General features: G+C 44.3%; 1 protein-coding gene across 2 annotated transcripts in view; it reads left to right on the top strand.

Moving 5' to 3' along the window:
- LOC132821963 (AMMECR1-like protein) overlaps positions 1-16,054 on the top strand; it is a 59,048-nt gene that overhangs the window by 20,963 nt on the left and 22,031 nt on the right. For both annotated transcript variants that reach the window (XM_060834988.1, XM_060834989.1), the window contains one exon: positions 3,631-4,132. In XM_060834988.1, the coding sequence (XP_060690971.1) occupies positions 3,631-4,132 (502 nt within the window). The remainder of the gene's footprint in view (positions 1-3,630; positions 4,133-16,054) is intronic.

Here is a 16,054-nt window from a genome sequence, read left to right as displayed (position 1 = left end):
TGAAACTTAGAACGTCTCATCCTTAAACTGGCGATATTTCCTGCACACTTGGTTGTTCAGGCATTGAGAAACCTCCTGGAGTTCCAACATGGCACAAGATATGCATTTCACAAGACTGAAATGTCCTGCCATTTCTCCTCATTAGACAAAAAATAAATTTAATAGAAGTGAACTGTAGATATAACCTGATAATACACCTTCGTATTGTCTGCTATATATTATGTAATTAAATCTCAATATCTTTGTGTACACCTACAATTGTATTGCAGTATAATCTGGTATACTGTCTTATTTATATCTGTGGATAACTTGATACACAGTCTAATTATACATCTGCATAATGCAGTACATAGCCAGCAATTATGTTGCAGTATAATTTGGTACACAACCTCTGCTGACCCCTCCACATAATCTGACACACTGCTTGTAATGATCGCTTTGTATAAATCAGTACACGATCTGGGCGTTTTATCCAGTGCACTGCCTGCAGTGAACCTTCTGTATAATCCAGTGCACAGCTCGCAGTGAACCTTGCGTGTAGTCCAGTACACTGCAGTGTAATTTATTATATTGCCTGTAGTTACACCTCTGAAAAACCTGGTGCACGTCTTTGTAATTACAGCTCCACATAATCCACTATTGATTTTATAATTTCACTGCAGTATAATCTGACATTCAGCCTTTAATTACGCTGCAGTATAATCCTGCAATTACATTACATTATTATCTGGTATGGAGCCTGTAATTATGGCATGATGGGTCCGGAATGCTTCGTGTAACATTATAAACTGATTAGGTTGAATGACACTGTGGGAGTTTCAGTTCGTATGTCATATAGGTTATAATGTCAGGTCTGATTCCTGTTTTGACTTAATTCACATGGTGTACTTGTATTGATTTAATTTCTAGTATTTGGGAAGTGACTGGTGGCTCTAAGTAAATAAAACTGTCTACTGTATATTTCTATATAATCTAGTATTGAAGCCAAGGATTTAACTTTTTTTATTGAAATCTAATTAAGGTCAGGTCTTGCTTGACATTGCTTTAGGTCTGACCATTTGTCTTCCAGATACTCTGTCTTTGTTCTGGTAATGCAGGAATTGATTCCAAATCAAACCGTTTAATTAAGAAGCATCTCCTTTTATATTCTGTTATGTCAACATGGATGTTGAAAATATAAACATACAAAGCCAGATTGTTTTAATTTGTTCGTACATTGAAATCCCTTGTTAGGCCAGTATCTATAGCCTGTTCCTCCTTGCCCAAAGGGCAGTTAAGAATCAGCCATGCTGCTGGGTCTGGGCTTGCATACAGGCCTGACCAGGTAAGGATAGCAGATTTCCTTTCCTAAAGGAAGTTAGTCAAATTGATTGACAATTCTAATTTTCAAAACAGTAATTACATCGTGCCTCTGAATTTACAGTTTTAGTTCAGTTTTTTTTTCCACAACTGAATTCAGATTTCACGATATGCCACGGTTGGATTTGAACCCGTGTCCCCAGAATTTTCAGATGGATTTCTTCTGTTGTTGAGGCCACACTTTCTTGATTTGTTTTCTGATTTCACTATGCTGCTATTGGGCTTAGGTTTTGTCATGGTGTAGTGCTCAGATTATTGAAGAAAGCTGCCAGGCTTGGGGAGAATTTGATTGTTTTTTTTTACCTTTTTTCTTTGTTAAAACGGTTCATCATTTCACCTGAAACGTTTAGCCTGTTTGCCATTATAAGTACAATACCAAGAGGTTTTAATTATTGAGATGCTGTTGGCATGAAATTGGGGAGAAATGCTGTTAATTATGGTTGACATGATGTCTATTAGAAATGTTTCCAAAAGGGGATGACAGTGACGTAGCTTGGAAATAACCTGATGAGGTCAGCTGAATGATGCTGGACCCAGTGCTGGTGTTTGATACAGTGTGGCCCTGCTGCATCTAGATAGTGTAGTGTACAGTGCTTTTACCTGATGTTGGGTGGTATGATTCTGACTTGTGTGAATAGTGCTGTGACTGAGTAGCACTGTTGGTGTGATGTTATGTAGCGGTGCTATAGCTGTTATAAATGGGTTGATGCTGATTGGGTGAATTGCTGTTTGGAGTCACATAATAAAGATTCTCATTGCATTTCTTCATTCAGCACTACATTACAGTTCAATACAGCACTACATTACAGTGCACTTGAGATATTTAGGCCATTGTACATGCTTGCGATGCCCTGACACTCTTGTTGATTGGCAATGTTTGAGCAGACGGAAGTGATTTGGTTGTGTTTCGCATGATGGGAGTGGCACGTCAATCAGTCATAGAAATGTACAGCATGGAAACAGACCCTTCAATCCAACTTGTCCATGCTGATTAGATATCCCAACACAATCTAGTCCCACGCGATGGCACCTGGCCCATATCCCTCCAAACCCTTCCTATTCATGTACCTATCCAGATGCATTTTAAATGTAATTGTACCAGCCTCCACCACTTCGTCTGGCAGCTCATTACACACACACACACACACACACACACACACACACACACACACACACACACACACACACTCTCACACTGAAGGGCTTATGCTCGAAACGTCGAATTCTCTATTCCTGAGATGCTGCCTGACCTGCTGTGCTTTGACCAGCAACACATTTGCAGCTGTGATCTCCAGCATCTGCAGACCTCATTTTTTACACACACACACCACCCTCTGTGTAAAACAAAAAGTTGCCCCTTAGGCCCCGTTTAAATCTTTTCCCCCTCACCTTAAAACTATGCCCTCTACTTTTGGACTCCCTACTCTTGGGAAAATATTCTTGACTATTCATCCAATCCATGCCCCTTATGTTTTTGTAAACTTCGAAATGGTCACCCCTCCATCTTTTTCACATTGATCACCTTCTGATCTATTGTTGGTCTGGCATGGGCTTATACATTAACGGAGTGTTGGGTGGCACGCCATGCCAATGAGATTTCACTTGACACCACCAGACTGTCAACATTATGCTATAGAATTTGGAGCGCTAACCTATTACCATAAATTCAGAGGGTTGTCCAAGGTTGAGACTAATGGCTTTGGGCTGACTGGGATTCAGCAAAGAGCTGTTCTGGAAGTCTTTACTTTTCTCTTGGAATCCAGTCTACTGGTAGGATCACTTGTTTTCCTGGGGCACCTGGATATTGATGGAATTGGAGGAGGTGTGTAAACACTGATCCATTGACCCCCCCCCCCCCCCCCCCAATTTAGGACATTGGCACTAGAACGACTTATAAAACTGACCAACTGAATTCACTTAAAGTACCTATGATTACTGTTCTCTGTTCATTGATCCAAACTGTTTCTACCAGCACTGAAGATGAATTGTAACTTCTGCATAGCCTATAGAAATATTTTCTCGAACCAACCTAAGATCAGAAGGATAGAATCTGACTGCATTCCTGGGCAATTTGTCATAGTTGATCTGCTTTGGTATGAAGTGTTTGCATTTTAGTGGTGGTGGGGGTGAGGGAAATTCTTAGTTTTACCCTGTGATTACTTCTGAATAATGTGTTGTGCATTTGTTTAATGCTCATTCTGTAAGAATGAACAATTAGTGTGTTATCTCAGTTTGTGTCATGTTTCTAATTGTTGGACCTTCTCTTGTCAGGCTGCCGTGCTGACACTGTGTTACAGAGGAGGATGGGAAAGAGGCGGTGCCTTCAAGTGGAGCCAACGCTCGAGCAGAAGATAGCAGCGGGCTGCTGTGGAGTGAAGAAGCCCAAGTTATCGGGCAGCAATGTTCACAATCAGCTGAACCACCCCGGCACGGGCCTAGGCTGTGGCTCGGTGCCTGGCCTGCAGTCTGGAACAGCCCTGGGGAATCATCACAACCACAGCCAGAACCACAACTACAGCCAGAACCATTGCGAGAGGAACAACCGGGAGAGCAATGGGAACCTGAACTCCTTGAACTCTGCACTCAGCCCTGTGACTGGGCTGACCACAGTGGGAAACCGTCCGAACGGAACTGGGCTCAGTGGAACCAGTGGAGTGAATGTGAGGAACTTGGTGGTGACCGCAGAGATGTGCTGCTACTGCTTTGATGTGTTGTACTGTCATCTGTACGGATTCCCACTGCCCCGATCACCCAGGTTCACCAATGACCCATAGTGAGTACTGCAGGATAAGGATAGTCGCTATACTACTCAATGTAGAGAGGAGCAAACACTTCCCCATTGATGCTTCCCACTTAGGGACATTAGTGAAGCATGAGGGTAAGTCCCCTCGTCAAATGAACAAGATTCTTCTTCTCTGGGTGATTAGCGTGTGTTGGGGTAGATTAACGCTACATTCCTCCTGGTGTATTAGTGAGCTGTGTTTCTCTGATTTCCCATAGAAGGAGTGCTGATCTCAGCCATAATGCTGTGGGAATGGTTGGGAGAAGTGGCTGCGAGTTAGTCCCCTGCTTACCTGGCAGCCGGTTCGATTGCAGTACTGTATTGTCAGTAACCTGAGAGCAAAATATCTAGCCACTCCTTTCAGCTAAGGGATGCTTGCTGATTTGTTTAGACTCTGTCCAGCAAGCTGTGCCAGAGCCATTTGGCTGCAAGTGTAGTCACCATTGCTGAAGTCATTTGGATGCAGTTCAGTAATCAGCACTGCTATTGCATAAGTGCTCTTCAGATCGGCACAGAGGCTGTTTCAAAGCTGGGCGGTGACCTGTGCCAAGGCTTTTTAGATGCAATGTGCTACTTGTACCATTTAGACACTGTGCAGGATTTCACTCCTATGCTTCTATGAGCTCCTGGGCTGCATCCTACCACCAAGCATTCGCAGGTTAGGGAGCTTGGGCTGCTTTCTTGTTTCCTAGCAGGTGGCCTAATAACTGTTTGTTGGAAGCATGGAGCATGGTTTCCTTTAGCAGTTGGAATAGGAAGCACATTTGGTTTAAAGCAAAAAAGATGCTGCTGCCATATTTCTGAGACTTGGCTTGAATTTCAGTCCAGACTGACCAGACACGAGTCTCCTCTTTGTCCTTGATAACGATGCTAAGGTGGGTTTGTCACTGGCCTTTCATAATTCAACGTGGCTAACTGTAAAATGGTGTTTATTGAAACAAGGTCACGTGACACAAACTCTGTAGATTGCACATGAGCTGTTGAAGTGGGAGAAAGACTAAAGACAGTGTCAATGATCTGCCAAACACTTTCAGCCCAATGCTGCTATGGTCTAAATCAGATAGATGAAATGTTGGTCGATTAAACTCAGGGCAGGGAATTTAATAGGAATGTGAAGAACTTGAAAAGATGAGCTCCTAACATTTGAAAAATGGTTTGGCATGAGAATTGCCAGACACATCGCTTGCATTTACACAGTACTTTTCACAATTCGAGTATTTCATGACACTTTAGCTGTATAATCACTGTTGTACAAATGCAGTTCCACAAATAATGATTGGATCAACAATCAATGAATGGACGGGATTGTTCAGGTCCATCTGAGTGAGCTGTTTCAATGGTTCCCCTGAGATCATGACAATGTAGCACTCTCTCTCGGTGCACTGAGTAAGCAGAGTTAATTGCCGATTCAAATCTTGTGGGGCTTGAACCCACAACCTCTGAGCGAGACAGGAATGCTATCATTGAGTCGCACAAATAGTTTGGACTTGTGCCTGAGTTGTATTTTGGGTTGACTGTGATGCAGAAGGCGAAAGTTTAGACTCCCCATGTGGCATTCCTGAGCCGGTGTATATTTGGGTGATCTCACTACAGCTGTTCTGGAGTGGGGTCTATAACACTCAGTATTGATGCCTTAGCATTTTGAGACCCTGGGAAAATTTTACTGGTTTATATAAAAAAAAAGGTTTTCCACATTGATCCAGCCAACACCAAGCCAATTCTGTGGGAGATTGGGCCCAGCCTTCACTGGCCTTTGAGAGTTGATTCCATTTTTATTATCTGTTTCAATTCACAATTTTCAAATTGTGATGGAGTAGGGCATAGGTGAGGAACATTTAAATGATTTAAGTCTTCCAGGTCAATGTAAAGCTCAGTCAATCACGCATTCTTCCCCTCGCAGTGTTTAAAGTGGGAGTTGATTGCAATGACTGAATTCAGAGCCTAGAGATCTGTAAGCTACAAATGCAAGGAGATGCTGCAGTGTCAACAAATGTGAGCTTTTACATTCCCAGCCACCTACCTGCTCATTGTGTCAGTGAATAGGTTCAAACAAAATGAGGTTATTTAACGTATCTGCTTGCTGTCTGCTCCAGACACTTTGAGCAGTTCTGGCAATGTATACCTGTAATTTACTGCTACTGTTCTTGTACCGCATCTAAAAATGGCAGGGTGAAATTGTAAAAAGATGATTGAGAAGCTGATGCCAGTCCTGTTTCTCCTCTGTCATAGAATCATAGAATCCCAACAGTGTGGAAGCAGGCTGTTTGGCCCATCGGGTTCACACCGACACGCTGATGAACATCCCACACAGACCCATCTTCCCTACCCCTGTAACCCTGCGTTGCCATGGCTAATCCACCGAGCATGCACATCCCTGGAGACTATGGGCAATCCAATCCACCGAATTTGCACATCTTTGGACTGTGGGAGGAAACTGGAACACCTGGAGGAAACCCACACAGACACGGGGAGAACGTGCAAACCCCACTTACAGTTGCTCAAGGGTGGTATTGGACCTGGGTTCCTGGTGCTGTGAGGCAGCAGTGCTAACCACTGAGCCACCATGCCGCCTTGTCTGACAATGCAAGCGTGAAGTAGTGGAAATCTGATCAAAAGGAGGACGTTGGTTGTTGTTTTGAAATTTATCTGGGTCTCTCAGGCTCAGAGGAGGCGTTGCTCGCTCTCGTGTCTGGAGGTGGCACTCACTGAGCCATGACGTATTGCCTATACCTAGTTGCCTTTGAGAAGATGGTGGTGAGCTGCTGCCTTGAACTGCTGCACTCTGCTTACTGTAGGTAGATCCATGGTGCTGTCAGTGTGTGCATGCATGCGTCTGTGTTGCACTGGCTCTGCAAATGCATGTATGTCCAGAATATTACATGCTGCCTGGTGGGTTGGTTCGTTTCCATCATTGAGCTCTGCTGGGCCTTCAGCCGTCTGAGATTTTCCTGCTGCGAAACTGACGTAATTGAGCTGAGAGGTGGAGTGCCGCCTCCTATTTATCTTGTGCCCATTTGTGGCCCTGCCAAAAAAAAATCTATTTCCATCCCCTGTAGCTGCGTATGTGTCTGGGTCTCATCACTGGCTGAGGTATCTCACCATCTCCCTCTGCTGCAGCCCACCATTCTGTCATTCTCCGGCTCCTGACCTCACTGGGACCTGCGAGCCTTCCTGTAATGAGTCCAGGCTCTCTGGGGTTAGGTTTTCAACTGAAACTAAGGAAGCATTTCATGGGCTGCCAGCCTTTCCACTTTGGGACTGCAAGGCTTGCCCGAAGATGGTTGAATGCCCAATGGGATTTGAATGGCTATGAGGAGTGTTGGCGAAGAGCAAGGGGGAGACTGGCCCTCACTTTTACATTGGGGTTGGGAAGGTGTCATCTGGGAACCTTGCTCCCAGTGTGTGTGTGTGTGTGTGTGTGTGTGTGTGTGTGTGATTCCCTTTCCATTCTCATCCTTTCTTCCCTGAAGCTCCTATAATCTTATGACAGCTCCATAACTGCTTGCTTCCTTCTGTGCCGAGGTTGGTTTCCCTTGTGCAAGCCTGGGCAGTTGAGTGTAGGTAAGCTGCAAACTGGAAGTCTTTTGTCTGAGGTGTATTTTTTAGTGGTAGCTAGTGATCAGGATTGTGACTGTGAAAGAGGTCCTGACAACTATTTTGCATGAGTTTGGGTAATTGTGCAGACTATAGGTCTGATGTGAGCCCCTCCTGCTCCTTATCTTGACAATGCATTTACCAACTGAACCTTTTGGAAGAGGTTCAGAATTAGATTTTGAAAATAATTAACTGTTGATTCTCTCCTATCTCTTGTAACAGGTTTGTTAGAAGTTTCACATTGTGATAAAAACAGAAAATGTGGAGATGATGTTTCAGGGCAATTCTACACCACTATACTGATGAACAGTCACTGACCTGAAATATTGTTCATTTTCTCCATATATGCTGCCAAACCTGAGTACTTGCAGCATTTTAAATTTTAATTTTGGATTTCCAGTGTTCGCTTTTTTTGCTTTTGTTTCGCTCTTGTAGATTGGCTTTAAGCAATTGAATTGTAGCTTTGAATCCTGGTTTCAGGCTAATGTGCTTCAGTCTTCTTTGCTCTACCTCCAAATCTATGTAGAGTCCTGAAAAGGCCTTCAGTTTCCCCTCATGGAAACTTAAAATAGTTGCTGCTCAGAAGGAGGACACTCGGCCCCATTATGTTTATTCTGGCTCTCTGAAGGAGCAACTCACCTCATGGCACTTGCCCACTTTCTCCCTGAAACCTTGCCCATTCTACTTTTTCAGATCATCCTGTTTCCTCTAGAAAGTCTCCATTGTCCCCACCTTTACCCCACACTTCAGAAGCACATCCCAGATCCTATCAGCTTATTGTATAAAAACGTTCCTCCTCATATCTCCTTAACTTCTAAATACCATTTATCTTAAACCTGTCACCCTTCATTTTAAGGAAAAAAGTTGTCCACGACTTTGTATACCCCTTCCACTAGGGTCAATATTGTATAATTTAAGCATCTTGAGTTGCTATGTATGCTTTTTGAAATTCCTTCATAGAATGTGAGCATTGCTGGCATAGCCAAAGTTTGTTGCCATCCTTAACTGCTGTTGAGAAGGTCGTGGTGGCCTTCTTCCTTGAATGTCTTGCAGTCTGTGTGGTATATATGTTCCCACAATGCCATTAGGAGAAACAGTTCACCATTTGGTACGGGCAGGGTGGGGGAATTAGGGGGCAGTTAGAATCCAATGACAGTAATGCCATTGAATGTCTTGGGGAGTTGGTTAGATTCTCTCTGAAGGAGTGATGTTGCCTATCAGGTGTGGTGTCTACTATTTGCTATAGAATTTATGTTACGGAGTTGGAGCTTGTTTTAGTCCTTTCGATGTTATTCTGGCATTGTCCACCCTGTTCTGGAATCTTCTAAGTCCTGCAAAGATACGCTACGGGGAAGTTATTTAGGTAAGTCCACGGCTGTGGGTATTGTTCCACAATTGGAATCTTCAGTAGATATTATCTCAGGTACAGTGATGCTGGTCATTCCCATCAGTGTCCTGCGTCTCTCTTATGCCAGTCAGCTTGTTGTCTCAGCAAGAAACAGTGAACGTCACTGTCTTAAAAGACTTTACAGCCAATGAAGTCTTTGGAAGTATAGTGATTGTTGTCACTCAGGATAAATGAATGTTAGTTTGCCCCAATCTGCCAAATGAACATGGCTGCCCTGGTGAGTTTGTTTGAGGAATAACAATTGGCCAGTACATCAGGAAGAACTTCCCTATTGTTTTTAATCACTCTGAAGCAACTGTCAGGGCAGAATAGATATCGGTTTAACTTGTCATTTTGTTTGAACTGAAGTGCAGTGTCAACTTGTGGCGCTCGAGTAGAAATTAAACCATTTGGAAGTGACAGTGCTGCTATTGAGCTAACGCTGGGAAGGTGTCTCATTGTCTGAACAGTGGGGTAAATTGGGAGGAGCCTATGATGGGTCATTGGGGTCACTGAAAGGTAGCAGCGTAGGAACAGTGTTCCAAATGACACCTTGGCAACAATTAGGTAAGAATGTACTTTGGCAAATGCAGTTCCAAGTGGAAGTTCAGTGACCCCAGTCCAGTGGTCAGGATTAGCGAATGCTTCTTCAAATGTCATGTCGAATTAACTGCTTCAACTGCTGTTTAATTGCCTCATCCTGGTCATCCATCTATCCGCTAGCTATATCAATCACGACTTTATCATGCTTTGCCTCACCCATGTGCACACTGCACTGTTGGGAGCCTCAAGCTGTCATCTGTCAGGTTTCACATATTGCTAGCTATCCACCCATATCAGCCAAACATTACTGCATGGCGCTCTGCTCCCCCTTGAGAAGGTGGCACACCTGCAAAGGTAGCAGTAGCTGTCTGGGTGAGGACCAACTGCCATGGAGGTGTCTATAATGGCCATTCTCTGAGCACATCCCCATTTTTGGCGATGTGCTCAGTGGTGGGTCTGACGTAATTGCATACAGATTCTGTCCTTAATGGTCCTCATCCCATGACTCCTTCACGATCCCAGATACAAACACTCTGCATGTCTAGATTAGCGGTGGGATCAGCATATGGTGAGGCGCTGGGCATATACACCCTGCAACTTGGGCAAGGTTAGTAGTGGTTCCAGCTCACTGGACTTCTGCTGTAGTGGACCAGGGTGAAGCCTTTGGATCAAGCTGCAGCAGACTGTTGATGCACATGCACAAAGAGATGTTTGGTGCATTGGGGAGCCTACTATGAAACTCTATTAAATGTTTGGCTGCTTGGAGAAGCCAGCAGCAACTCGGCTCAGGGCTTTGTACAGACCTTAGAGGGTATCCCTTCCAGCAAGGAATTGCCAGATCTATCTGCATATTTGTACCACCATGATCCAGTGTATGATGCTGCCTCACCAACCTAGACTGCTGCTATTCATGCCTGATGAAGGGCTTTTGCCTGAAATGTCGATTCCCCTGCTCCTCGGAAGCTGCCTGACCTGCTGATTTTTTTTTTCCCTGCATCACACTCTCGACTGCTGTTATTCATGCAGCCAATCCAGTACCCAAAGTGACTGGCAGACAGCCCAGCGATCTGTCCTCGAACAGATTACATGGTGCCTGAGGCATCACCCTAGTGCGGTGGCTCCTTTCAGTGTGAGCGTCTAGTCCCCTTTCAGCACAACAGCATCAATCTTCCTTCTGCCCACTCTGCCAGTGACCCTGTTGGTCTGGGTCTCGTCAACCAACCAATAATGTAAGCCTAGAACTCCTCAAGCTTGTTTGGCAAAGCTATTGCAATATTCTCCACTGAAAGCCACTAGCCATTCTGCAGTCACTGGCCTAGCACTGGTTGGGAGCACTGTAATCAACACTAAGAGTATGTACAACGGTGATTAGTTCTAAATTTGGGACAGAATTAATAATCGCCTGGGCAAATACCGATTAATTAAGGAAAGCCAGAAATGATTTGTTGAGGGCAAATCGCGTCTAAGAAATTTGCTTGAGATGTCTAAAAGTTGATAAGAGTAATCCAAATGATGTGGCATACATTGATAAAGTGCAGCACAACAGAATTGTGAGCAAATTCAGTGCTTGTGGAATAACCGGAACAGTGGTAATGTGAATCAGAAATTGAGTGAATGACAGGAATGAAAATCGTAGTGAGTGGTTGTCTTTCAGACCAGAGAGTGTTTTATCTTGGAGCTCCCAAGGGGAGTGGTGTTACTACTAACCTTGCCCTTCTCTTCCTGATATATTTAATGACTGAGACCTTGTATAGTGTACAATTTCAAAATTTGCTGATGATACAATAGTTAGAAGCCTTGTAAACCATGAGATGAATTGTACAGAATTTCTGAAGGAGATAGACGGGTGGATATAATGCAGGGAATTGTGAACTGGTTTATTTTGGGGTGAAGAGTGCAGAGAGAAACAGTGGATCTTGTGAATTAGCTCATGTACGGTTCCTATGAAAAGGCGCTCTCTTGGTAACATGGACTGTTGCATTCCTCCTTCCCCTCTCCTCCTTGTCCTGCCTGAACCTTATCCCTGTCCACAACTTCACACTGGATAACTTCAGCCGTAGAGTAATCCAAACGGTGACTACTGGGAAACTAGGACTAACCACTGATTCTAGTTTGTACCCCACTCTCACTCCTGCACTCAGTGACTACTGTATGCAAAGTGTGATGGAGACAATTATATGATTCAAAGATATCTGGTGCTAAGGGCTGTCATTTCATAAGAGCAATGTTAACCCTAGGGTCCCCTTAGTCTCCCAACAGCCACATTTGGTTTGCTGTGCTGGCTGAAACACAGCTGGCGCTGTTGGATGTCACAGAATGGGTGTATAACAATGACTCTCACTGCCTACAGCTACACACCAGCTGTATGTTGAGGGAGTTGTATCTCTTTCCGTTCCAGTGCGTGGCAACATTTTGCTTGTAAGCCCATGTACATGTGGTCAGTGGCACCCTCCCCAGGGTTGAGCCTACAATCTGAGCAAATGCGGTGGTGTTCAGTCTGCTGGGAGCCCTACTTGCCTCCCCGTCCCTTCCTCTTTTACTAGCTGATCCTGCTCTTTGTGGCATTTGCTCGTTCTTCTGGTCATGCCACCTTCCAAGAGGAAGGGTTATTATTCCCCTCGTGAATTGGGGAACAGTTGGGTCTGTGAAGAAGCCTCGAAGTCAGCAGCAAAACCTTTCAGCCCATACCACACAATTCTCTGTAGACTTTTCAAATGGCTCTGGATAGCACCAGCACTTTGTGAAAATAACCAAGCAACTAACCTGCTGTTGGATTCTCTTGCCCCTTCAGTGGACGTGTTCATTACCTAATTTGGTGTCATCTCGTACACAATGTTAAACCAAGTTTTGATTTGCACATCCCATTGCAAATGTGCATTGAAATCGCTGTTAGAGCTGTAGGGATCCTATAGGGATCTAGCTCTGTTCATATTTGTCAAGATTGCTTGGTAACTATTCGTTTTGAATCAGTTTAGGGTTTGTGTTTTCACGATAAGAAAAAAAAATGGAGAAAGTCAACAATCAGACAGCACTTGTGAAGAGAAACAGAATTGATGCTGCCATTTAGTGGAGTCAAGTAAATGGGCTCTCAGATTGACTTTCAGAATGTTTTGTGTCTAGGTTTGGGAATAATTGAATGATCGATAATTCCTTTAGATCATGATAGCAGGATGTGTCCTACGTGTGAATATCTGTGCGAGCTGGAGAAAGGGCATTGCCTGGAGTGTTCAGCTGCAAGATTGGCTGCACGGGTGTCAAATTATTGTTCCACACTGACTTCATGATTGGCCTCTTCTATAGGTCTTGTCTTATCAACCTGTTCAGAGATGCTATTACACACCTGCCTAGAGCAGGTGGGACTTGAACCCAGGCCTCCTGGCTTAGTATTAGAGCCACTACCATTACACTACAGGAGCTTTCCACTTGCTCTGTAGATTACTGGTGGATGTCTGCTGTCTGCACACTAAAGCCTGTTCCAAAATGGCCTCTGTTAGGCTGCATGCACCATTGATACTATTTTTGAGCTCAAAAGACTTGCAGTGCCATTCTTGTCCCTTTCCTTTTGCCATAGTGTTTTTGTGCCTATCTCCAGGCATGATAACCATTTGTGAAACAAGGCAGGCTGCCTTATTTCTCTCACAGCGTGAGGGTTGCCTTGTGGTGTAATGGTAGGGCCCTGATCTCTGAACTAGGAGGCCTGGGTTCAAGCCCCGTTTGTTCCAGAGGTGTGTTGTAACATCTCTGAGCAGATTGATTGAAAAAATTGTCCACTATCTCAGCATGAGGGGGTGCCTGTTTGCAAGGATCATGTCCCTACCTCTGGGCCAGACGAGCTTTGCTTAAACCTGGATGTGATAACACCGAGTCTAGAGTTCATGTTAGTGCCTCGGTTAATAATCCTGAGAATGAGTTTCCTCCCCAACATGGTTGTTGGAGAATTTGAGTTTGCAAAATCTGGTGATGGGAAAAGTGTTCCAGAGCTGTTGGTTTGTCGTTAAAGCCCAATTACCTCATTCTTGATCTTTAATGGAAGGAATCATGCTGTTGGTACCAATTGGCTCTGTGTGGGAATCTGATGCCACGTCATCGTGGTCGACTCTTAACTGCCCCTTTTGATGTGATCCGGTCTGGTTGGATCAAATCTGTGGAGCTTGGGATCCACAATAAATTTGTCCTTGTCTGGAGAATGCATTAAATTCCAAGTGAGTCCAGAGCAGCGGTCAAAGTAGATTTCATTTAATTCAATCTCTCGTCATTCTCAAAATGGGGGAAATGTTTTTGGTATTACCCTTCTCACAGGCTGATTCCAACTTCAAAATCTGACCACCTTCATTTCGAGCTCCCAGCAGTGGGCTGAAGATCATGCTTCACGTTATTTTACAATCTCGGGTATACATCTGTCCCTTCATTTTCCTGTTGATTATTGCCTAGGCTTGCCACCTGACCTCTGCAGTCAGTTTAAGAGAAAAGAGTTCTACCGAATGACACTGTAGGCAAAACAATACTTAGCTTCTGAACAATAACCATGTGGTACATTGCCTAGTACTGCACCTATTGTTATTTATATTGCAGTATTAGCACAGCCACTCAATGTGAGTATGACTGACCCTGTATCTCAATACCATGTTCCTGCTTTCCCTCCATACCCCAGATGCCTTTACCTTTTTTTAAAAAAAGGCAATTTTATTTTAGATATACTCAATGACCTGGCCTATATAGCCTTCTGTGGTAGTGAATTCACAGGTTGACCTCTCTCAGAGAGGCCCTGAATGGTCTCCTCCATATGCTGAGAGTTTCACCCCTAGTTCTAGACTCCCCAAGCAAGGAGAATATCCTCCTTGCATCTAATCTATCTAGCTCTGTTTGAGTTTCAAATGGTTCAATCAGATCCTCTCTCATCCTGCTAAATGACAGTGAATCAATTGAATCAATCTCTCCTCAAATGGCACTACTGTCATCATGGTATCGATTGATTGAAGGTTTGCTGTACTCCCAATAAGTCAAGTATATCTCTCTTTGGTAAGGAGACTACAACTGCACTTAATACTCCAGGAGGAGTCTTACCCACGTGCTGTTTAACTGTAGTAAGACCTCCCAACGTCTGAGCTTGCATCCTCTTGTAATGAAGGCCAACATACCATTTGCCGCCTTTATGGTTTGCTATACACCTGTCTGGTAAACATTTCAGTCTTTCCACACTCTGTTACTCGAGAGTGAAAAGACAACATTCCTGAACCTATTGGGATAAAGAGGTAAAGTCATAGTAGTCCCAGAGGACCAATGGGCTGCTTTCTTATTTGATTGAGATGACAAGTGATGAGTTTAATCTGAGGGTTACCCTCCTCAGAGGAGGGGCCTTCGTGGTAACCTCAGTCAATGCAGGAATTGAACCAGTGCTGTTTGCATTACTCTGCATCACAAGCCAGCCAACTTGTCAACTGAGCTAGCTAACAAATTGCTGAATATTTGGTATATAGTTGATTACAGATTATCTGGTCCTTGATCAAATCTAGAATTTTTTAATGATCAATCTAGGACTGGAATATCTTAATATGGAACTTCTATCTGCTCAGTGACTGATTTCAGCAATGCTTCCTTCTCAACAAAGGAGACCTGGGGATATGATTGATTTGGATTTCCAGAAGGCCTTGATGAGGAACTGCACAGGAGTCTACCAAATAGGATGAGAGCCCAAGGTGTTAGGGGCAAGGTATTGGCATGGATAGACGATAGGCTGACTGGCAGAAGGAAGAGAGACAGCGGTCTTTTTCAGGATGGCAGCCAGTAACGAGTGGAGTTCCGCAGGGGTCCAGGTTGGGTTCACGATTATTCACGTTATGCCTCCACGATCTGGACAAAGGAACTGAGGGCATTGTTGCTAAGTTTGCAGATGACTTAAAGGTAATTGGAGGGACAGGTAGTGTTGAGGAAGCGGGAGGCTGCAGATGGGCCTGGCGAGGTTAGGACTGTGGACTAAGAAATGGCAGATGGAATGCACTGTGGGGAAGTGTGAGGTTGTGCACTTTGGTAAGAAGAATAGAGACAGAGGCTGTTTTCTAAATGGTGAAAGGCTTCAGAATTCTGAAACACAAGGGGGTTTAGTGTCATAGAATCATAGAATCCCTACAGTGTGGAAGCTGGCCATTCAGCGCATCGAGTCCACGCTGAACCCAGACTCAACCCCATGTCTGTAATCCTGTATTTCCAGGGCTGATCCACCTATCCTGCACATCCCTGGATACTACAGGCAATTTCCCATGGCCAATCCACCTAATCTGCACATCTTTGGACTGAGGGGGGAAACCAGAGCACTCGGAGGAAACCCACGCAGACACCAGGAGAATGTGCAAACTCCACACAGACAGTTGCCCACAGGTGGAACTGAGTCC

Source organism: Hemiscyllium ocellatum, chromosome 13 (genome assembly GCF_020745735.1).
Source record: "Hemiscyllium ocellatum isolate sHemOce1 chromosome 13, sHemOce1.pat.X.cur, whole genome shotgun sequence".
Classification (NCBI taxonomy): Eukaryota; Metazoa; Chordata; class Chondrichthyes; order Orectolobiformes; family Hemiscylliidae; genus Hemiscyllium; species Hemiscyllium ocellatum.
This window is presented reverse-complemented; position numbering and strand designations above follow the sequence as displayed.